At 36.7% G+C, this 23,172-nt stretch overlaps 3 protein-coding genes and 1 long non-coding RNA gene across 6 annotated transcripts in view; 2 read left to right on the top strand and 2 right to left on the bottom strand.

Moving 5' to 3' along the window:
* LOC145730057 (uncharacterized) overlaps positions 1-22,217 on the bottom strand; it is a 129,357-nt gene extending 107,140 nt beyond the window's left edge. The window contains exons 1-2 of one of the 2 annotated variants that reach the window (XM_081981044.1): positions 22,104-22,217; positions 13,946-21,161 (exon numbers count right to left, since the gene is read on the bottom strand). In XM_081981044.1, coding sequence (XP_081837170.1) covers positions 15,867-16,295 — 429 coding nt within the window. In that variant the 5' untranslated portion in view covers positions 16,296-21,161; positions 22,104-22,217 and the 3' untranslated portion in view covers positions 13,946-15,866. Of the gene's footprint in view, positions 1-13,945; positions 21,162-22,103 lie in introns of those variants that run through there. The other variant, XR_014178531.1, reaches the window with a different exon arrangement.
* LOC145729848 (uncharacterized) lies at positions 240-2,730 on the top strand. 2 transcript variants are annotated; one of them, XM_081980778.1, is made up of 8 exons: positions 261-500; positions 748-907; positions 957-1,023; positions 1,075-1,236; positions 1,287-1,364; positions 1,657-1,858; positions 2,297-2,415; positions 2,475-2,730. In XM_081980778.1, exons 1-8 carry the CDS (start codon positions 320-322, stop codon positions 2,703-2,705), a joined length of 1,200 nt encoding a protein of 399 aa, XP_081836904.1. In that variant the 5' UTR covers positions 261-319; the 3' UTR covers positions 2,706-2,730. The 2 variants fall into 2 exon arrangements, 1 of the variants encoding a protein (XP_081836904.1); XR_014178476.1 differs by lacking the exon at positions 2,475-2,730 and having other exon boundaries at positions 240-500; positions 1,657-1,970; positions 2,022-2,409.
* LOC145729810 (SET domain-containing protein SmydA-8-like) lies at positions 2,492-7,137 on the bottom strand. The gene is made up of 9 exons (XM_081980733.1): positions 6,987-7,137; positions 6,809-6,926; positions 4,998-5,211; positions 4,758-4,935; positions 4,549-4,709; positions 3,778-4,004; positions 3,525-3,684; positions 3,127-3,314; positions 2,492-3,002 (listed from the first exon to the last, which is right to left on the bottom strand). Exons 1-9 carry the CDS (start codon positions 6,999-7,001, stop codon positions 2,758-2,760), a joined length of 1,506 nt encoding a protein of 501 aa, XP_081836859.1. The 5' UTR covers positions 7,002-7,137; the 3' UTR covers positions 2,492-2,757.
* On the top strand, positions 7,286-10,087 carry LOC145730163 (uncharacterized). The gene is made up of 3 exons (XR_014178555.1): positions 7,286-7,932; positions 7,996-8,065; positions 9,886-10,087. It is a non-coding gene; the product is annotated as an uncharacterized LOC145730163 (long non-coding RNA).
* Positions 22,218-23,172: the final 955 nt, after the last annotated feature.

Here is a 23,172-nt window from a genome sequence, read left to right on the forward strand (position 1 = left end):
TACTAATAATTTTAGAAAAACGCCGATTTGACAACATTTATATTTTTTAAAAACCTTGTTGATGTACTTTTGATTAAGTGAGCTAATCCTTTTTTTCGGTTAAACTGTCTAAACTAATACTACCAATAACGAATAATTATCACATTTAAGACATAAAATTATTTATGGCGTTCTTTAATAACTATCAATTATGATAATCAACTATACACCCCAATTTGGAAAGATTAGAGATAATAATAATCTAGACAATAGTCTCAGAAAAATCCGCTGTACGTATGTTGTATTGTGGAACAATCAAAGTGTGACTGCACAATAAATCATGAATCAATCTCCTTACGGTCCCGATAGCTGTTTGCGTCCTGATGAAACCGAGGAGAAATTCAAAACGTTAAGAACAAAAATACTCAGTTCTTTGGATTCGACAGTGAACGATTTGAAAACTATGGGTTTTGGTTTTGCCAATCTTGCCACAAATGAAGTAGAGGATGAGTTCTTATCAGGTAAGTTTTACAATTTATAAAAAAAAGTTGCATCTTCAAATGGTCTGATAGTTTCGCAAGTTTAAGAGTAAAATTATATGTTTTGATATAGAGTATCTTTGCAAATACCTTGAAACCTTCAGAGCAAAAATAAAAAAAAACAGGAAAAAGCTGTTGGAACCGAAGAAATGTCTTTGAAAGTATTTTAGTAGGTTCTTAAGAGAACAAAAAGTTTTTTCAAACTTTCCTCAGACAATTTGTGTTGTAGATGATCACGAGTACGAAAACTTACATTTAAATACCACCGAAAGACTCAACAATCTAAATATCACAGAAGCGTCAGGAAAACAAGCAACAAATGACCATACGGTGTGTTTGAAAAACAACTTTTCCAACACCGAACATCAACGTCAATCTGTGCAACTATGGTGAGTACACAGGGTGTTTCATTATGAAAACTAGTTTTAAATGTTACAGTGTAGAGACTGAAGCCATCAAGAACTGGGAACGCAACTATTTACAAGAACTCCAAGGAATTATTTCGGCAAGTTTGCGCTTTTTTACGGTTCAGCAATTTTTTATGTCCATATTTCAGGTGTACATATTTCAAATTCATAACGAACTCGTGTATCCGCAAGATGAAGTGGAAAAATTGAGCAGTTTTTTGAACGATTTGCTAAAGCATCAGGAAAACTTTCAAAATGCGATCAATTCAGCTGGTTGTCTCGAAGAGGTAGCCCAAACTTTTATGAATCACGTAAGAATTGGAGTTAAATAGAATTTTTGGAGTTATAACAAATGTTTTAGTTGCAGTTGTTCCATTGTTATAACTCGTTTTTGGATGTAGCCTACCAGTTGCCTTTAGAACTTACCATTGACATTACTGTAAGAGTTGTTATGTTTAAAAAGAGTGGAACACCTTTTTTAGTTGAATTTTTACATTTTAAATAAAGGCAAATTTGTGTACTTTTGCCAGTAGCAATATGTTGTTGCAAAAGTTCAAAACATACAGAAAAAATCAAAATTTTTAGGCAACAAAACATTTTTATTACTATTTTCTTCTTTTTACAAACATCATTATATCTAAAAATTGAAGATTGATAGTAACTGTGTATGTCCCCTCTTTTTGAACATTTATTTTTGAAATATAACAATAATTGTTATACATATCTTTCAGAAAACAGGAACGGAATCTATTTCCATAATGAGTACGTTACTTAATGGAATAACTGAGTATAAAATCACACTAGAGAAAATCACAAACATCCGACCAGTAGAGTTTAAAAAACTCATACAATTTTTAGATGGTCTTAGTAAGCGAATATTACGTGACAGAGATATTGAAGTTCGACCGAAAATTATGTTAAACGATCAGGATGGTACGTAGTTTTAATTGTACAGCGTGTTAAATGTGGATAAACGTTTCGTTTTCGTAATACAGGAGTTTAAAGTTTTTAGTTAATTTAATACAAAAAACAACGTTTGCCGACAGTAATGATTACTCTAAATTATTTAACACTTTTGTCTCGTGTATAATGATAGAACATTTTTGTACTAAATGATTTAAAGATGAAATTAATACTTCAACTCCCTATATTATGCAAACGAGACCTTCTTGTACATTTTTGCTTTATTATAACATATTTGTCACATTGTGTTTAAAAAATTCTAATAAGAGAAATTAGTCTTCCAATAGAGAAAATAATATTTCATAAAAGATATGCATCATTTGTGTTCCATCATTTATGGAGTAAACCAATCAACATCTTGTATGAAATAGTATTAACGAATATTACATTTTACTTTTCTTATTCTAGTAACATCTTTTGACTACGGCGACTATTTACAAACTGATATTTTTAAAGGCATAAGTCCCTACAAAACCGACGTGGCCTTGCATATGTTCACTAGGGCTCTAGTTATCTCAGAAGTATTTGTTGAAGTTTCCTGAGCTGTTTGAAGGAAAAATTATAATTTTTTTATTTTTAAAAGAAGAAAAACGACACCGGGAAATTTCTTGATCACATTTATTTAAACCACGCTCTTCTACTGTCCGACGTCACAAAGAAATCCCGCAAAGTTGAAATACAAGACATGGACAAATCGAGAATCAAACACACCACTGTTGTTTACACGTTTAAAGCTTCTAGCGAAGATGCGCGCCAAATTTGGCTGGACAAATTTAAAACTGTAATGTCAACTAATAATGTCACAACTACCCTATAATATAAAATTTACATTACTTAAAAGATTTGAACTATTTTCTTTTGTACGCCATTTAAGCGGTTTCCACCAGCGTATCAAAGTTTTCTCTGAGTTGGTCGTAAGCGGTTTGTGCCATTTGTCCGAGTTGGCCTTCGGGCTGGGAAACCGGTTCGTTTTTTAAAATTTCCACTGCTTTTCCCAGAATGTCGATGGATTCCTGCAGTTTGGCTTTGAAATATTCTTGAGTGATTGCACCATACTGGTATTGATGTCTCGAATGGATCATTATAGGACCGTGAAGCTCGTACAATGTTATTCCTTGAGGAAAAAAAATGTCACTTACTTACTGTGTTTGGTTTTTACTATTGCTTTGTTGTTTTAAGTAATGGCGCAAATTGCCATGTTTGATTAATATAGTTATTTCTACATTAAAAAAAATTACCTCTGATTCTAGATAGTCCAGGCTCAATAACATCCAAAACTTCCAGAAGTTGCTGACATAATTCAATTTTCCTTTCCATTATGATGTCAGGTAAATCCTGTAAAGTGTAGCCTTCGGCTTTTCCATAGAGTTGGGATAAAGCTGCCCTCAGAATGGTCATGTAGGCGTTTTTAGGGTGCAATACCGATCTAAGCATAAATTGTTAACTTATTGAGCCGTTTTTAATGCACATTAATTTATAAAAAGCAACCCAAATCTGTGGTTTCAAAACATTATGATTGATCCTAAGAGCATCTTCAGGCGAGAAGCACTGAATAGTACAGTTCCAGAACATTAAGAAGTAAATAATTCATATCAGCAGAATTTAGTTACTTTGATATATGTTTAAAAAATCTTACTTGTATTTTTTAAAAATGGTCTCTCTCTGTTGGATTCCCTCAGGTCCTCCAATATATTCTACCTGATCGATTTCGTTCTGGATGGCAGCAAAGATCTTCCTTAGAGCAGCTCCGTGAGTTTTGTAGTCGCAATGAGTGCATTTCCATTCGCACAAATCGTCTGAAAATTGGGAATAAAATTCACAATTATCTATATAAAATTAATGGTAAGAAATCTAGACAGGGAAAAACTTTGTAAGTGATTTTCACTTACCTAAAGGATTAGTAGCAATAATGACTCCATTATCGCATCTCTGACACTTCAAACTGCTCATGTGAGTACCCAATTCTGTAGGGTCAGCACATCGAGGGCAAGTACACTCAAAGTATTTGCTCTCCCTTAGGAACTCCCTCCTAACCAAAGTGGGCCAAAGGGAGTAGGTGTAGCTACTATGCAACTCTTCTCCTTTTGGAATGTCCACGGCCGCCCTTACTGTCACCCTTCAAATATACTCCCATCAGTTTCAGAAATAGTTCAGAAATTATAAAGACCATAACTATATCCTACTCAACAAAAAGAGCTGTTAAATCAAAAACTCTCTTTTGATTAATCAAATTTTGGGTTTTGGTTATGTTTAAAATGATATCATAATGTCAAAATAAGATATGACTGGTATATGATATAGTAAAAGTATACGCACATACTTGTTATGCGTATTTAGATAACAGACGAGCAAGACAAACAGCAAAACAGCATCACTTTGAATAGATATAAACTTTTGATCATAATAACTGAGGAAAGAATTAGGCACCTAAATTATAAAAAATCTTTGTTAATCAAGTTTTTTAGAGCTTCACCTAAAATTGGTCAATTACTGGTGCAGTTAGAGTTACTGCTGTATTGACCAGATTCAAATTATTAGATTTGGTTTTTTTAGTTAAAACTAGACTGAATCAGTCAACTTTAGTCCGAACTAGGTGAAATTAGAATTAGTAGATTGTCAATATAATAATGGTTATTTTTCAAATATTATACACCACTTACAAGCAATCTTGAAAATCTCCGGTTCCCTGACAATCAACTGCGTGGTGAATATTGGAGACGCAGTTATGGGAGAGAATAGCCAATTTGGGGTATAGACACCTTATGGTGTAGCAACTGGGGGTCCGAGCTTCGAAAGCGTTCACCTCCAGAATTCCACACACCTGATAAAATTTGTTTACTTAAATTCCTAATTTCCAGTTACTACTTACTGTATGAATCAAATCTTCGGGGTATTGCTCCAGTTTGCAAGGACCCCTGATGTACTCCACCACGTTATGCTGGTTAAACTCCCACACTGGTTTGGATTTTCGGATATCATTGTGGGCCTCCATTTTTGCCACCTGTTCTTCCCATGTTTTAGGGTCGCGATCTTTAGCTAACAACACTCTGTAACATTACTCTTTAACACACAAAATCTAGAACTTAAAGCTAGAATATAGGAAACTCACCTTAAGGGAGTGATGCATTCGTACTGGAGACAAACGTCAGTGGGGTCTTCGACGGACTGGAATTTCACATTGGCTTTAGCGAAAATGGGACATTCGTTTTCTTGGTGTACTTTCAAGGTTTCGCAGTTTGCGCCGCAAACTGGCCAAGAACATTTCGAACATAGGTAAGTGCAATCTACGGGGGCGTGACAGCCTAAACATAAGCAAGGACTATCTAGAATTGATAAAAAAATAAAATTAATTAATTTATAAGTGACATTACATAAAAATAATTTAATTAAGTATTTTTAGTTTTTACAGTGTTTTCAACAATCTTTTGTCAAAGTGGTTATTACAAACATTTTCATTTATATTGAAGAAACGTTTTACAAACGTCGAATGTTTGTCCTCAGGTACATTCGCATCTAAAACACTGTTTTTTGGATGATTTCGCAATTCAAAATGTATAAAGTTTGTAATTAAATAGAAAGACTAGAAAACTAGCTTTTGTTTTTGTAACAACATTGTATGGGTTCTTAAGGCACTATACAGTGCGTTTTTTTTAACGCGCAACATAGGATTTCACGTGTTAAATTTTTAAGCCCATGATAGTCCATGTTATTTTGGAACTACAAGTATAAAACTTGACGGGTGGCTGTTTTGTACCCTGAAGCTTAAGTAAGTTTACTAATTCGGCCTAAAAAGTGTTAAAAAGCTTGCAAAAAATAATCTTTTTTCGAAAAGGTTTTATCGTTTCATACTCCCTGTATGCATTGTTGTTCTTTGTTGTTTTTGATACTGGCACGGCAGGTAGCAGGTAAAATTTGGCGTAGAAAGTAAAACAGGGTGATCATTAACTTTATATCAAGAAAGTTAAGAACAAAAGAAGTATTTTTTTATAAGTGAATTGTTCAAAGTGCCCTCCGTTTGAAGCCAAACAGTATTCCAAACAATCATAAAATGTCCTTTTGACGTTCAAAAGATGTCGGGTCGTGATGCAGTCAAAATATGTCACTTTACCTGCTACCTGCCCTGCCAGTATAAAAACAACAAGGAACAACAATGCATACAGGGAGTATTGAACGATAAAATCTTTTCGAAAAAAAATGATTTTTTTCCAGTTTTTAATCATTTTTTAGACCAAATTGGTAGACTTACTTAAGCTTCAGGGTACTAAAGACACCCGTCAAGTTATAGACTTGCAGTTCCAAAATAAAATGGTCTAACATGGGCTTAAAAATTTAACACGTAAAATCCTATGTTGCGCGTTAAAAAAAACGCACTGTATACAATGAACTTAAATTTAACAAAATAGCACATCTCTTAAATGTAAACCGATCTGGATATTTCTCCAACATTTTAAATGTATATGTTATACTAGTTTTACAGATGTATGATATTTTGTACAGGGTTGGTCCGTATACAAAGTTGATAAATTTTTAATGGAACACACTGTATATTTTCAGAGAGATGATAGATCTTTTTCTTCTGAATCCAAAAAAACACAATAATTTGCCATTTACTTTAGCCGTTTTTTACATTTAAGTGTCATTATCTCATTTTTGCAAAATTAGCAGTTTTCAGATAAAGAAACTAGGTAAAAAGTAATAATCAACATATTTTTTTTACAAACATTCAATAATGATGCATTTTTCGCTTCCAAATCTCAACGAAAAGTTACCCTCGAATGACTGAATTTTTGAAGATTTGAAAGGTCATTCTCAGAGCATAAAAGTCATACTTTTTGCGCTTAATACATAAATAACTAATAAAGCTTCATCAAACGTTTAGATATCGATTGATTTTTGTTTGTTTCAAGGGATTTGACTTACCAGACTTAGGGCCGTAAGCAAGCGGCAATTCGCTAAAAATAACATCCCCCGCTTTCACATCCTGACTGGCAACAGCATACCGACCCAACTTTTCATTTTTCTCCACTGTAAACAAATCCTACAGAATCCCCCACTATTAGCACACCATCACTGGGTTAATAATTTACGCATTACTAACCTTTTTATCCCCCATTACGATTCTCTAGGGTTAATTCGGGTAATTAGTGTACTTTTTCAGATTGTGACTGACGTTCACACAGGCAAATTTGTTTTCGAACTATCTATCGCATAATATACACTGTTTGAGATTGCATTAGGCGGTTATTTATATATTTAGACTCCTGAGGTTAAAAATAGGTTTATTTGGAACCTGTCGGTGTTATGGTTCGAATATTCCAGAGTGAAATTAAACGTCTTAATTTCGTTTTGCATTAATGAAAGTCTGGCATCGTATCAACAATAATGGACAAGAAACTACTCAGGGTTAACTTTTGCTTATAGTATGCAAAGATTCTATAATTGCTCAGTCTGAAAGTTTCAGGCTAGAATTCCCCTGGCTTCATAAATATTTTCAATTTATTTCGGTAAATTAGGCTCTTAGAATGCTAATTGGTCCGCCATTCTTCGTCTCAGGCCTCCTTTTATATTGTCTTTCGTTCTTCCGAGTTGTCCTAACGTTTATTAAGGTAAAGTTTAATTGTCAAATGAACCGAAAAAATAACGCGAATTTCTCCGTAACATTTGACGGAAACGACGCGGATTTCTTCGGAAACGGCCTATTTTATCAGTGTAGCGGATAATTGGTTTTCGGGAATGACAATCTTCAAAATTTAGATTACCGTCGAGGTCTTTTGATGGTCCCCCCTTTGTGAATAATTAGATTTCAGTCAAGAGTTGCGAACCGATCAGACCACAACCAAAAGACTCGACTGAATTGGGTTTTACACTTTAATGCACGTGTCTTTTTCTCGTTACTTTCTATAATGTTAGACAAAGAGAAAAGTGTTTCTTTTTTGTGGTCAGTATCCTATATATTTAAGATTTGTTAGGCATACAAATTATATTGTTTACATATTTTCATTGAAAGACCAGTGTTGTGTAGTAATATGAATTTTATCGCTCTGGTAAGTACTTAATGGGATTTTGCAAGGGAAGGTGGGTTTTTCAGTCCGAAATTATTATTGCAGTGCAAGTATGCTGTTTTTGTGCTATCCATGATGCTGACAGTATTATGGGCAGCTCCTTCATCTCAAACAGGTAACTGCATATCATTATAAAATGTAAATATGAAGCACTTGTAGCACAGGTATTCTCTTCTAGTAGAGGTTTGTGGTTAAATTTCGGTGGTCCACTAAAAACAACTTGTTATACCGAATAATTCCAATTCTTGAAGAAACCTAAAAATATTTCTGCCTGTAAAATACATTTTCAGAAAATGTAGCTTGAAAACTGGCAAGGTGGGTAAGTTTATGATTGGTCAAAAAAAGCAGCTTTCAGCTTATTGCTTTTTTTTTACCAATCACAAACTACAAACAGTGCTGTGATTTAAGCAAATGCTGTTGTTCAGTTCATTACAGTTCATAGTTGCATGTTTCAAATTTTTGCTTTTAGTGTCTGATGAGTCCAAATGCCTCAAAAAGCAAAACTGGTCACACAGAAATAACACAATTTTGAGACTTTAGGACTGTCTCTTTTAGAACTATTTCTACGATTTTGCTATTGAGTGTTAGAAACAGGCTTAATTTAACTTATGGTTAAAGTGGTATAATAGGAAAAAAAGCCTCAGCTATATTTAGGAACTCTTTGAATAAATAATGCAAGATGTAACTAACTTCTGTTAACAATTTCTCGACAAGCTGGTGGACCACACATTTTGGTTTCTATAGAGTTACATTATTACCTAAAATCTAAAAAAATGAAATAAAGTTTCCAATTTTAGGTTGTCCTGTTAAAAATGTACTGATTTTATTGTTTACTATCACAAAAGTTTGCATTCACTAGTGAAGTTAAATAGAAAACGTCATATTTGTCTTTTGACCAACATTCTACATATAAGTTTCTTTTATGGGAATATTATCAAAAATAATATATTGTTATGTATTGTGTCAGCTCTTAAAGTTTAATGTGTGGAAGGGCAATGTTATTGTCATGATTATTATTATTATGAAGTTGAAGATGAGATTCACCCAAATCCACCTCTTTTCCAACCTGCATGATAATACCATCATAACTGGCATCAGAATCACCCTGACCATTCATTCTGTTGCAGTAAATAAAGAAAATTTAAATAAATAAAAAAATATATATATTTGAATAAAAACCTATTTTAGGGATGCCAAGTTATTTTTCCGGTAAATAACTAAACCTATCTAACTTACTTTCTACCTAAAAAAAACCTGCCACTAAACATATGATAATACAATTGTTTTTTATAAACAAATTACAAACTACTTACACCTAATACTCTTCGCCAAAACAGTCCATAACACCCCGTCAGGTAAACAGCTCGGAGGCCTCCTTGGTTACAAATTCAACCACTTCTGGAACCGGCCCTCTTCAAAATCGGCTTCACTGGACAACGTGCAATAATTTTGGTACAGAAGCTGGTAGTACTTGATATTACTCCCAGTAACTCCGGATCCGTAAGGAAAGTAGCTTTCTAAGATCTCCTGATCTTCAATACTGTGATTTTCTTCGAACTTTTAGAAAATTGACTTTCCAGCTCTCATTAAAAGTCTCTTGAGAACTTTTCTCCCACCTTCTACCTCCACGTACCACCTTTTTTTTTTGTTCACCTCCTTTAAAGTTTATGAGGTAATACTGTTAATACAATACTAATGACTACATATACAACCCTACTAAAATTAACTATAATGGAAAACATTTGACATCCCTACAAAAATTTATCTTTTCTATTAAAAAAAAATAAATACATTTTCTTGAAAAATTATTATTTTTTACCATACGATAGTAACATTCTGATATTAAGTTTCTCTTAGTTAGTATTTTAGGTACATTAAAAAAAATCATATTTGTTGATGTTTCTACTTAAAAAACCATAATTTACCCTTTTCCAGATGATAGAAGAGGCAAACGAAATCATCATCGTGGAGTGACAGGTCCAGTGCATACTTTTGTGAAAACGGACAAAAACGCCCACTTCAAATGGGGAGTTCGTCACCACGGTGGTCACCAATATGCTGGAAAATAGTCTTGAAAAATTCCACTTTGTAGTCAAGTATTAAGCTCAAAAATAAAGTACGGATTTTTAGTAGAAAACTGAGTTATTTAACGGCTAAATTGTTGGCGTGCAGTAATTCTCACATAACTCGCAATAATGCGGGCCCTATCCGCCGCCTTAAGGATTCATTTTCATTAGTCCCTAATCAAATTAGAGTGGGTTATTCTCAATTACCGCGAGAGATTTGGATAGAGTCATCCGCAATTTTATTAGGTCATAAAGCAGTTGAGCGTCGTTATTACGTTTTAATGGCGGATTTATTATGGTGTATATAAATGCGACACAAAGATCCGCTTTGATATAAGACTAGCGAGGGAAATTACAAAATATAAACCTATTTGTGCTCAGCGGAGATTTTCATATGTATGTTAGGGTTAATTTTTGGGGACTAATTGCACCAGAGTCAACTATATAAGTCAACAACTTTGAGATAAAATTTGTTTTAGTTTTGGTTGAGTTTACAAAGTTTACCAAAACTGAAAGTGATATAATTTACAGAAAAGATTTTTTTATGTTTAATAACTAGGATTAAGTTGACCTTTACTATTTTTTGTTAACAGACCTTAAGTAATAATATTGTTAGACCATATATATTTTGTAAAATTCGTACAGACGGTATAGGTATATTAAAAAAAAATTAAGTATGTAGGTACATGTGCTGTTTGAGTGAGTGTTTGGGAGTCAGCATGTACAGCATTTGCGTAAATCACAGCTCAAAAAAGCAGCTTTTAGATTATTGCTTTTTCACAAACTAGAAACTGCTGTGATTTACGCAAATGCTGCACATGTGAACATACCATTAACATTTGAATTTCATTGCAAAAATTACGCACCAACTGGTACATTCCTAATTAATTGTTTAAGGTTAACTGCATCAAACCGCAAATACAAACTTTATTTAGGACAAAAAAAACAACAAACTGACACATCTGCCCTCAATCCGGATATTAACGGGGCTGTGCGAACTTAGGGGGCGCCATTATTCGGAATTATGTTCTTACTGCCTACTTTAATCCAGCGCGGCCCTCTATAATATATAAGAGTCGGGGGCTCGGATTTCCCACCCAAATGATTTGCGAATTTGTTTTCTTTCTACCCCTTAATTAAAGGGTTTCGAACGGGCGAAAAGTGTCTGAATTAATTAGGGTTCTCGACCGTTCAGGTGAGAAATATTCGTTTTGTTTTCGGAGGATCTGCGATAAAAAAGTTTGATAATTTATTTTAGAGCGTCGGGATGTTTACTTGATACCTGGATATAAACGGCTTTATTAAATTTTATTGAAATTTGCCCTAAAAAAATTAATGAGAACATAATGAATGGATGAATATTGTTATTTCACTATCCCTAGCGGCCAAAACGGCAAAACTTAGCTTTCGTCGTCATAGATTGGGTCTGTCAGGTGTCATAGGGTGGATTTTTATACCAAATTGTAGCCAAAACGATGCTTTATTTGACCACCCTGTAGAGTTTTTTCGGAAAAATGGTTTGTTATAGCGACAGGAGGATAAATTTTAAAGCAAAATTAGGCTGAAGTACTAAAACACACTGTCTACTTTGACAGGTCATAATTCTGATTCTACGACAGTTACAGAGTTGATTTTTTTACCGGTTTGTAGCCAGAAGAATGCTTAATTTGGCCACCTTGTTGTTTTGGCCACTAGCATTGTCAGTAAAATGATTAGTGATTAGTGGCAGTTCCAGGCGGACAAATCTCACAGTAAAAACGGGATGAACTACCAAAATGCCCTGTTTGCTTTGACAGGTTATAACTCTGGTTCTATGATAGCTACAGAGTAGATTTTTTTACCGGTTTGAAGCCAAAACTATGCTTTATTTGACCACCCTGTAGAGTTTTTTCGGAAAAATGGTTTGTTATAGCGACAGGAGGAGAAATTTCAAAATAAAATTAGGCTGAAGTACTAAAATACACTGTCTCCTTTAACAGGTTATAACTCTGGTTCTATGACAGTTACAGAGTGAATTTTTCTACCAGATTGAAGCCAAAACTTTGCTTTATTTGACTAACCTGTAGAATTTTTTCGGAAAAATGGTTTGTGATAACGCCAGGAAGAGAAATTTCAAAGTAAAATCAGGCAAAAAAATAAAAGTTGTAAAATTTGTTTTAAAGATTTAATTCAGCTACTAAAAACACTACTACAATTCCATTATTTAAACTTTACCGCGTTCCCAAATTCACGGAAGCGGCGTTGTTCGGGTCTTCCTAATGCCTAGCAGGTCACAGAGCCTCTGAAAGAGCTTGGACTCAAAGTTTCGTCCCTGATCAGAGTGTAACTCCAACGGCACACCAAATCTACTGAAGACATTTTCGACGAGAATATCAGCGACTGTGCTGGCTTCTTGATTTGGAATCGCAAACACCTCAGGCCATTTGCTGAAGTAATCCATAGCAACAAGAAAGTACTTGTTGCCTCGGTTGGTCTCAGGAAAAGGCCCAGCGACGTCTATGGCCAAACGTTCGAATGGCAATCCTACGTTGTACTGTTTCATAGGTCCCCGGGATCTCGTCTGTGGTCCGTGGCTAGCTGCACAAATGGAACATTGTCGGCACCATGATTTCACGTCTTGGCAGTAGTTCACCCAGTAAAAGCGTTGTCGGATTTTGTCCAAAGTCTTATTTACTCCCAAATGAGCACCACTTTCCATTGTGCATTTCCTCCAGTACGTTGTCGACCTTTCCTCTGGGAACTACCAGCTGCGTCCTTATCTCTTTTCCATCAGGACTCTTCCAAGCTCTTTTTAGCAAGCCGCCTTCAACCACAAGCAAGCCACTGAGCCCAAACTGCTATGAACGTCAGGCCTTTGCTAGAGATTTCTTGCCATGTTGGTCTTGGCTCGCTTTGTTCCTTTCTCAATAACAATGGGCCTATGTCGCGTCTTCTAGTTGATCCTTCCTAATCTCATCGGGACTCCATTCATCATCGCTCTTCAGCTGAACCATTCTGATGGACACAATTCCTTCACGTTGTTCCGCTTTCTGGCAATGTTTGCATTCTTCGGCGCTAGGTCTTCTTGATAGAGCATCTGCGTTATTATGCAGCTTTCCGGGTCGATGCTTGATGTTGAAATTATACTGCTGGAGTTTTTCAAGCCATCTTGCTACTTGCCCTTCCGGTTGTTTCATTCCGAGGAGCCACTTGAATGCCGCATGGTCAGTCCTTATCAAAAATTTCTTGCTTTGGTAAGTTTCCTACTGAAGTATTCTGACATGTTCTTCTCCGTTTTGGATTTGAGACAATACAACTCCAATACCAGAATTACTGGCATCTGTGTCTAAAATGAACTTTCCTTTTGGTTGTGGATAACTGAGGATGGGACTGGAGCAAAGTGATGCTTTTAACCTTCTGTGTAGTGATTCTCGCCCTTTAATTGCATAACGCTAACAAATTCCCTGTCGCGTAAAACCCGCCAAAGATTTAAACGTCCGGACCTGCGTAAGTCATTACCCAGCTCGAAAAACGCTCCTTATTTGGTCATGAAACGGATCGCGATAGAGTGGAGGGGGGTCTACAGTGGCCGAGCAAGCGCGTAGGGGAGCCGGGCGTTGGCAGTCGGGAGTGAGAATTGCGAATGCGCGTGTCGCGGTTCGGGAAAAGGCATAATACGGTGCATGCGTGTGCGAATCTAATTCGAGTTTCGTTCAGAGTTTTTTTTTGTTGCTGTCTCAATCAACAATCGTCTAGGTGGGAGCCTGCGATTGCTGACAAGACTAATTGGGACTACGAGCGGCTATCCTTCTAGGCTGGTCTTTCTTTCCTTGGAGACTGGGTTTCCAACGTAAAAGGCGCAGGAGGGGTAGCGACGTGGTGAAGTCGACCGTCAGGTTTTGTGGTTTGAGTTTTAGATTTAAAGGAAAGTTATTTTAACTGAAAATTGATTCCCATCGTTTCTTTTGTCGGTTTTAGGTAAGAAAACCGACTGGCATCCCTATTTGGATTAATTTTTTTTAATTTGATTCATTTTTATTTGTTTTACAATTTCGGATCTTTTGATCGATTTTGATACCGAGATTTCAAACCCTGATTCTCTCCCAAATCTGTCATATTATGGCCCAGCGGCAGTAGAACCCCCTCAGAGCGCTACAGGGCATCGCGAACCGGTCGCGGGTTGTTTAGAGCGAGGAGACGCCGGTTTGACAAATCGACGCGTCCGTTTTGACGATATCTGAACGCCTGATCACATTGGGTATTCCAACAGTAAGGTGTTTTGTCCTCAGTAAGTTGATGTAGCGGAGCTGCGATGTTGGCAAATCCTTCCACAAACCGTCTGTAGTAGGTGGCAAGTCCTAGAAAGCTTCTCAGTTCGTGTTTATCCTTTGGTACTGGCCATTCTCTGATTGCTTGGATCTTCTTGTCGTCCGTCTGAATTCCGTCGACCGACACCACATGTTGAAAAAGCAGTCTTCTCCTTATCTTGCTCCTCAATGCCAACTTGCCAGTGCCCACTCTTCAAATCTAAAGTAGAAAACCAACAGGATCCTGCCAAAGTCGTCAGTGTGTCGTCGATACGGGGAAGTGGATAGTTGTCCTTTTTGGTCACGTCATTCAGTTTTCGGTAATCTACACAAAATCTGCTTGATCCATCTTTCTTAGTGACCAGAACAACAGGTGATGACCAAGGGCTGCAGGATTCTTCTATAACTCCGTCGTTAAGCATCCTGTCCACTAATTCCTGCACTTCCTGTTGTTTGGCTATTGGTAGTCTTCTAGGAGTCCTAGGTGGTTGTCAAATCGGTTGTGCATTGCCGGTGTTAATTCGGTGTTTTACAATGGTAGTTTTTTCCATATTGTTCGGTGTTCCAAATATGCTAGCATGGTCCAAAATCAGTTTCCGAGTCTTCTTCAGTTGTGGTGTTGACAAATGTTTCCAGGTCTTTTCAAGTTCATTTAAGAGTTTGTTTTCTTCCAACTGCTCCTCCTGTTCTGGTAACCCATCGCAATTGGTTACTTTGACTACAGGCTCGAATACCGCAATAATTTCGCCTTTGTTGATTTTGACGTCGTCTGGAAAAATGTTTGCAACTCTTATTGGGACTTCACTTCCTCCATTTACAAGTGATTTCCCAATGAGTTATCTTCCTGGTCGGTCCGGGTTTCGTACAAGTCCAACACAGCTCCCAGAATTCTGCTCCAAATGTCCAATGATTATTTGCTCGGAATTGCCGCTTATTTTTACTGTCTGAGATGCCAAAACATTAATGGGTGACTCATAGCGGTGATTGGTTGACAGGATGAACTCTTCACCTCCAAACCTTAGGATATTTTGCTCGGGATCAAAAGACAATCCATGTTGACGAATCAGGTCCATTCCCAGAATAAATTCATCTTAAATCAATATCTGCTACCGGTGTCCAAAGTAAAAGTAACGTTTATCGCATCCACCTTTCCATCTACGTTCAGGCTTCCTATTGATCTACCCAGGCTTCTGATTGAGATAATTCTGGGGGCTTTGTCTTCGCTAGTCAACATTCGCCCCGTAATGTTGACTAGTGGGAGTTTTCCTGGTCCCTTCTGAATGGTTGTACGTCCCTCGTTGGAGAGCGGGACGGTATCCTTACTCGACAATCTCGTTTAATGTGTCCCGTACGTCCGCATCGATAACACTCCACTCTTGTGATCGGGCGTGATCGTTCTAACTGTGTGGAAAGACCATTTCCTAATGCTGCCATTTGATGCACTAATTGGCCGAACATTGATTTAATTTCATTCATTGATGTAGCAGCATGATCGGCTGGTGGTACTCTCTTCTCTTGAATAGTCACGGCCCTGATCTTTGGCTTTAAGTCATTGCACGCAGCTTTAACTTCCAGCGCTCGAACCAGTAATTCGTTGCTGTTGCTCCCTTTTAACATTAATAATGTCCTCCCGAACATCATTCTGAATTTTATTGAGACTATGGGTTACATACTTTTGGATTTCTGTCTTGGTCGCCGCTAGAACGTCCAATATTTCTACGTTACGCTTTTCTTGCCGCTCTCTGTCTTCTTCTTTGTCTTGTTGTCGAATCCTTTCTTGTTCTTCCTTGTCTTGTTGTCGAATTTTTTCTTCTTCTTTATCTTGTTGTCGAATCCTTTCTTGTTCTTCCTTGTCTTGTTGTCGAATTATTTCTTCTTCTTCTTTATCTTGTTGTCGAATCCTTTCTTGTTCTTCTTTCTTTTGTTTAAGCATTTCCATAATAGCTGCCAGTTGGGCCTCCATGTTTGCACTTTGACGTCTTGTTATTGGCATAAAATAAATTTAACACACCACTGTTCCGAAAATCTCTCCGGTCTGAACACAAGTCTCTAACCCGAAGTTTAGTTCAAATTCACGTCGCACTAAAGTCTGATCCCACTTCTGACACCAATTGTTACGTTTTTTTCGTGGGTTTATACAAAGTCAATTTAACTCAACAATTAATAAATTTATTTACACTTCAAAACACTCCGTACAATAATTAATTCATCTACTAAAAACACTACTACAATTCCACTATTTAAACTTTACCGTGTTCCCAAATTCACTACTCCACTGTCTGAAACCGCTTCTTTTATATTCGCAAACCACGTTCTAGAATGACCGCAAAACGCTGCGCGATTTGCGTCGAATATCGAAGATTTTTCCAGGGGTGTCGCTTCCTAACTGTGGCCTACTTTAACACGCGCCCGGCCAGATATTGCGGCGCTTCAATTCCATCCCGAATCGAGTGCTCGTTCAGAAGTATCGAGCATAGTAGGCCCAAACCGTAACACTATAAATGAATAATATTGAATTCACTTACTTAGGTAATTTTGCGATGGAATATGTTGATTCGTCTGTTAACATTCGTTTTTTGTTTGAGTGTTTTGGGAAAAGTACTACAGATAAATCCAACAAACCATATATCGTTGAAACCGTCTCGACGTGTTCTATTCAACAGTTGAATAATATACAGGATGTTCCATTTAAAAAAACATAAGTTTGGCCTGTCTCACTTTTTTGGGACATCCAGTATAATTCAAGTAAGTTGCGTTCAAATTTTTAGAGCAAATTCTACAACTTTTGTATTGACATTTTTTTTTCTAAAATCCTTAACCAAAAAGTTAAATGGGGGACGGTTTATAATGAGACACCCTGTACCAAAATGCACTGTTCGCTTTGACAGGTCATAACTCTGGTTCTAGGACAATGGATTTTTTACCGGTTAGCAAAAACTGGCTAAAGTACCAAAACACAAAACATATTGTTTGCTTTGACAGGTTATAATTTTTGTTCTATGACATAGTGAATGTGACCGGTTTGAAGCCAAAACTATGCTTTATTGGACCACCCTATACAGCTTTTCGAGAAAATTGGTTTAATAACAGCGCCAGAAAAGTCACAGTAAAAAAGTTGAAATGTTACATTCCTTTACATGGAATTTTTCAATTTTTAGAGCTGTATTTATCCAAATTGTACGACTTTGCCGAAATTCAACCTTCCTTGTATCTCTTCAAATAACCGCTACCTCCATATGGCTCTAAAAACCGACACCCTGTATATATTTATAGACACTTTAGAAAGTGAACTAATTACAACCCTAAATAATTTCCAGTAGCTTTTTCTCATTAACCGCCAAAACAAACTTGTTTTGTTTGCGTTGGCCATCTTCCAAGTCTCGATGCATCGGAGGGTAATACAGTTTTAAATTGTGGAGCTGCCCTATCGCCCGAATCCATTATCCATCTTGCGCGGAATAATCCCGTACAGGGGTGATTATGGAACGCATAAAAACAACGTAAAAAGGACGTAAACGGGTCTTGACGGGCCTCGGTTGTTTATGATCCTGGATAGCGTCGAATGTGTCGGCCATGAACGGGCGCGCCACCACAATACTCCTTTAAAATTAATGTTTGCCAAGAAACTAGGTTAAGTGGCAGTCGACGTACTTTGTTTACTGATTTTTTCGTCAAAATGGCGAGTGCGCCGACAGTAACTATAAAAATTATAGCCCAAATAAACAGTTCTAATCCAACGTAAAGTGTAGAGTTTTTTCATTCACGTCAAGTTTCTTCCGCCCACAAAACCAAGTAAAGTCGGAAACCTTGTTAATGACGCGAAAAGGTAAAAGTTCATTGGCTGACCTTTCCGAAAAACCAATAATTGCAAAAGGCTTTTCGATAAAACCAGAAAGAGGGGGGTAAACCGACGAAACCCCTGATGCCGTATTTAGTTTTCCTCTCGCTTTTCTGCACTGTTCATTTTTATATCCCCCTCGGGGGATCCACATTTCAAAGGTCCTCGAAAAAGATTGGCAGAGTCGAAATGATAATGTTTTGCATTAAAAAGGGAGAAGAGCCTCCAGAAAGGATAGAAATCCACGGCCGGGGGCGAATAATTACGGACGATTTGGCGAGTGAAGAATACAAATAATAAAAAGGGCTCCCCTCCGTACTCTGGCGTATGTTGGCTTTCAAACCGTTGACAATGTTGTAAAGGAGCTATATTAAAAAAAAAATGTCGAGCTTTACCGCTTCTCTTTCTTCTTTCGTCGAAATTATGTCATAATCGAGCCCGTTAATTTTTTCCAATTGCTTTTGTTTGCTTTGTTAAAAAAATCAGCTTGGAGGATTTTTCCGCCTAATTGCTTTTTTATTTAACAAGTGGTATTTAAATATTACTTATTTTCTTAGACAAACTATCATTACATCCCAGTAGATTTGTTAAATCACCAGATTTATTTTTTATTCAACATTTTTCTTGATAAAAATGAAGGATTTGACAACACTGCGTTTTTTGAGACAGCAACGTAACCACTTTTCTGAAAGTTGTGGAAAACGAAACCGTCAATTGAATGCTCTAGACAAAGATAAAGCTAAAATTTGTAAGCGACATATGTCTCGGTCACAACAACAGTGACGTCATTTAATAGTTAGTCACCTGATCAATCTATCAGAAAGTTTGATTAAAATCTTATCACCAACTGTCAAATGACGTCACATCCGTTTTTGCATACTGACACATTTAGAAAGTTTTGTCTAGGAGCATTGATTGCAACAGTTTTCTATGACATAAATTATCAGATGTGCTTTTGTGTACAAACATTTGAATATTTGTTCAACAGATATAATTTCCAGAAAATAGTATATTATTAACCATGTTTAGACAGAAGCTTTTATTGACCGCATGTCAAGTTTAAATGCCGAGGAGCGAAGTGACGAGGGATTTAAGACATAAGGTTAATAAAAGCTGTCTAAACCGTGGATAATATAGCATTTTTTCCACTATTAACAATATTTTTGAAGGTCCTTTTATTGAAAATTTAAAAATTTAAGATAACAACAAAACAACAACATGAAGAGATAACCCACTGCCCTCTATACTAGAAAGCCTAAAATTCCACTTTTAATGGCGGCGTTAGCGGTTTTCGTTTTATACACAAATGTATGCAGATGCATTTTAATTGTGTCGTGTTATTGATTGCAAGTTGTGAGTGAAAAATAAAAAAAATGTTCATTTCTGATCCAGAGCTTTTTTATACACAATCAAGTCCAGCCTAAACAAATTGGTTAGAACATTTGTCCTGGAAAGCACAACACACAGCAAACTAGTTTAAACACTGCTCAATGTAAGAAAATCTGTAAATCCTTGAAACTAGGTAAGCAAAACTGGTAAATGGTTCTTATGTTATTACCAAGAACATTCATTCAAAGTTATTTTTGTTGCTCTCACAATGAAGGATGCTTTAAAATGTAACTCAAATACCTGTGCATGTAACAAGTACCTAATAAGTTTACTGTACTAGAAAGCACTTGTACCTACCATTGAGTATAGTGTTGGAGTAAAATCATCCCACTTCAAAGTGTTCAACAACTGTTGAGTTAGATCCAGTTTTTTGTAAAGTAAAAAACTGACACGGTTGGGCTTTTTCCTGAATTGCTGTTACAATGTGGCTTGAAAAACTTATGAACGGCAGCAAACAAAAATAACTTACGCAAATAACCTCAAGTTTTGATTTTAAACCGTAAAAATTCATCTAATCCTCAAAAAACTAATTTTCCACAATACAAACTCACTACTATTCCCGCCATATTGGAATTTTTGACAAGCACCTTCTAGGCTTTCTAGTATAGTAGGCGGTGGACAACCTAATTTATTTGTCTCTGTCAAGTCAAGTATATTTCATATGTCAGATGTCTTAATGGACATTGACATTATTATTTACCTAGGTCAATAATATTTCCTTTTTTGTCGTGTTTGTGCCAGACTCTAGTCTGGTTCTAACTAGAGATTAGACTCTATTTTTGACCTAGGTCAACAATGATCATTAAGGTACAGAAAACTAATTTCTCAAGTTACTAATCGGTCAATAATGGTATGTTTATTATGTTAGTAGTGGAAAAAAGTCTTAATTCAATGGTTTTTAAAACCTCTATCTAAATATTCCTAAAAATACACGCCAATGTTCTTTGGCTGGGAATGCGGCCTCAGATAGATCGGTCACAGGGTCAAGCAACACTACTGCGTTTGACCCTCCCATCACGGTAGACCAAAAGGATAGGTCTGGAGGAGGAAGTCGCTACAAGTCCAGGAATTTTCCCTTTCGGGAAGTTCCCAGAGTTGCATCGGCGTCCTCTGTCCTGGGAAAAGTATACCCCCGCTGACGGAGTGGCTCTTCTGGCGCACTTCTTGTCCTGCCTTTCTTCTTTCTTCGTCAGCTCGCCCATCTCTGGTGGTCCTGGCAAACTATAAAATGTCCAAACAGCCGGCTTTCGTTCGTCTGTTTTTACATCCTAAAGTTTTTGGGATGTTAGGGTCTGCTGAGTGGGGGATGGTTTTCCCCCTTTTGCATAGGCAAAGCGGGGGAAAGTGCCAGGAGTGCAGTCAGAGCCCAGTTAGCACCGGGATAACTGCAGAAAGGTTCTACCCAGATTTTGAGAATAAAATTCTCGCCACCCGGGCGGAAGGCTGGTTGGTCCTGAATTGTCGTCTATCTGAAACAGAAAGAAAAACTTATTAATAAAATAATTACCCGTTATCCAGTAACTGGTATCGGGGTCGTTTGTGGGGTGCTTCTAGCTCCGGGTCGTAGTTCACTGCTTCTCGCAGTAACTGATTTTCGCTGCTTTCCGCTTTTTGGAATATCTTCACTGCGCTCTGCTTGATCCAATGAATAAAAAAAATGTAAACATAGCAGGAAGGAGCAATAGCAAACAAAGTGGGTGACAGAAACAAGGGGGAGGGGGGGAGTAATATGGCGGCCGTCAATACTTGTTAATCTTGTCCACTGTACAACTTAATTAAAATTTGCAAAACTCAACTGTTAAAGAACCACAAACAAACAAAAAACTAACACTATACTACAACAAATACAAACAATAAATTTTTGCGGGTTTGAAACTCCAAACTTTCAATGACTTTGCGTCAATTCAACTGCACAGTAGGCGAATGCGCAATCAAAGATGGTGGACTTCCGTCCCCCTCGCTTAAGGGGATCGGTAAAGACTTTACGTTTTTCGATCGCGATGTTTGGCCTACGTGTAGAAAAATATATAAAAAACAGTGTTCGTTCTTTGTTTCTGTCGATAAAACTACGGTAGTGTTAACACAGACATTACTGTTTAAGCGACGAGGCTCCTAGAGTGATATGGAACAAAGATGCAAGATTTCCGCTCCTTAATTCGAGCAATTTTTTAGTCCTATCTTTTAACCCAAATTACGACTTTAATTTTTAACTTATTTACGTGATTTTTTTTTATTAAATAGCTAAAGGTTTGGGGAATGTGCGAAAGTTATTTTTGTCACCAAAAAAGTTTTGCAGGTAGGAAAAATAGTGACTTGAAAATTATGGTAATTTTATCATTTTGTTAAAATGCTTTGAAATATTTTAATTTACGTACTATTAAAATTATATTGACTTTCGCACATTCTAGCAAGTGTCTTCTTTCATATGCCGTTTAAAAAACAGCAATACCTAGCCTAGTTTTTTTTTAATTTGGGTTAAAAGATTGTCATAAAATGCATTGAATCTCCCATAAGAGGTTTTGCTTTACCGATGCCCTTAATGCACAAACGGGTTATAATTTGTATTATTGTTACCTCCTGATACTTGTTCTTTTTACTCATTGGCTTGATCCTTTCCATTGCGGTGGTGAACTTCAAATCTCGCTGGATGTCCACGTTTCTGGATGTCACCGCTGACCTGAGCGCCTAGAAATACAATTTTAATCACACATGCGGTAAGTGGTACTTTTCCGTCTTTGCAAGACGGAAAAACAACTGCAGCAACTGCTTCAACTGCAGTCTCGTGCAAGAAAGTACCACTTTTCGCACTTGTTAAGTGTTGCATGTTTTAATTAACTATCTGTCTGTTGATGTATGGTAAATGTCATATCTTATTTTCCTTATAGTTTAAATCATATTATGTCTTTTATATTATATTGCTCCGTTGTACTGTATGTACCTAACCTAAACCAACATTGCTGACTTGAACATGTGACTAACTATTTTATTTTAATTTATAAACATTGTATGCGTAAATTTGATAATATGAACACAAGTCTAACGTATTTTAGACCTTAGGACCCTCATAAAAAGGCTGAAAAGTCCCCAAAAAAACAATTTTTTTCACAAGATGTATGGACTGCCCATAAAACACCGAAGGCGGCCATTACTGACACTTTTTCTCTTGTTTTATGTTGTCAGCACGACTTTCGGTCAGCAACTAAATCATAAAGGTCCGGAAAGATAGGGTGCGAAAATCTACGAGGGGTCTTCCTAAAGTTTATCCAACAGTCTACCGATAAAGTTACGGTAGATGCGAAAAATCCTTGTACAGGACCATTTTTATGTCCTAATCGTTTCTGGAAAATTGATGTCTTTTAAACGGCTGCAGCTTAACTTTCCTAGTACAAGTTTAAGTCTAGGCCGACCAGATTTACCGTGGTATGGCTAGACGAGTCCATATTTTTGCTGAAAACGTAACTTTCCACTGAATTATGGGAAATTAAACTGATAAAATATATAGCCCCGGTGAAAGCTTAAGGACCCCTCTTTTTTGCTTTCTTTATGAAAAAAAAAATTCCCTAAATTATTTCTGACTGATTTTATCAAAAAACCTGCTCATTAAATTGGAATTCTTGATATTTGTCATCCAGTAATGAGGAAA

Source organism: Ips typographus, linkage group LG1, assembly GCF_016097725.1.
Source record: "Ips typographus isolate SLU linkage group LG1, UJ_Ityp_2.0, whole genome shotgun sequence".
NCBI lineage: Eukaryota > Metazoa > Arthropoda > Insecta > Coleoptera > Curculionidae > Ips > Ips typographus.

What these genes read in the sequence shown, in the direction of transcription:
- LOC145729810 (XM_081980733.1), bottom strand. An exon ending in GAATGCATCACTCCCTTAAG is followed by an intron (nt 4,936 to 4,997) that starts GTGAGTTTCCTA and finishes GTAATGTTACAG; the next exon opens with AGTGTTGTTAGCTAAAGATC. An exon ending in TGGACTATCTAGAATCAGAG is followed by an intron (nt 3,003 to 3,126) that starts GTAATTTTTTTT and finishes TTTTTCCTCAAG; the next exon opens with GAATAACATTGTACGAGCTT.
- LOC145729848 (XM_081980778.1), top strand. Translation starts at nt 320, where the DNA reads ATGAATCAATCTCCTTACGGTCCCGATAGCTGTTTGCGTCCTGATGAA. An exon ending in TATGTTAAACGATCAGGATG is followed by an intron (nt 1,859 to 2,296) that starts GTACGTAGTTTT and finishes TTCTTATTCTAG; the next exon opens with TAACATCTTTTGACTACGGC. An exon ending in TAGTTATCTCAGAAGTATTT is followed by an intron (nt 2,416 to 2,474) that starts GTTGAAGTTTCC and finishes TTTTAAAAGAAG; the next exon opens with AAAAACGACACCGGGAAATT.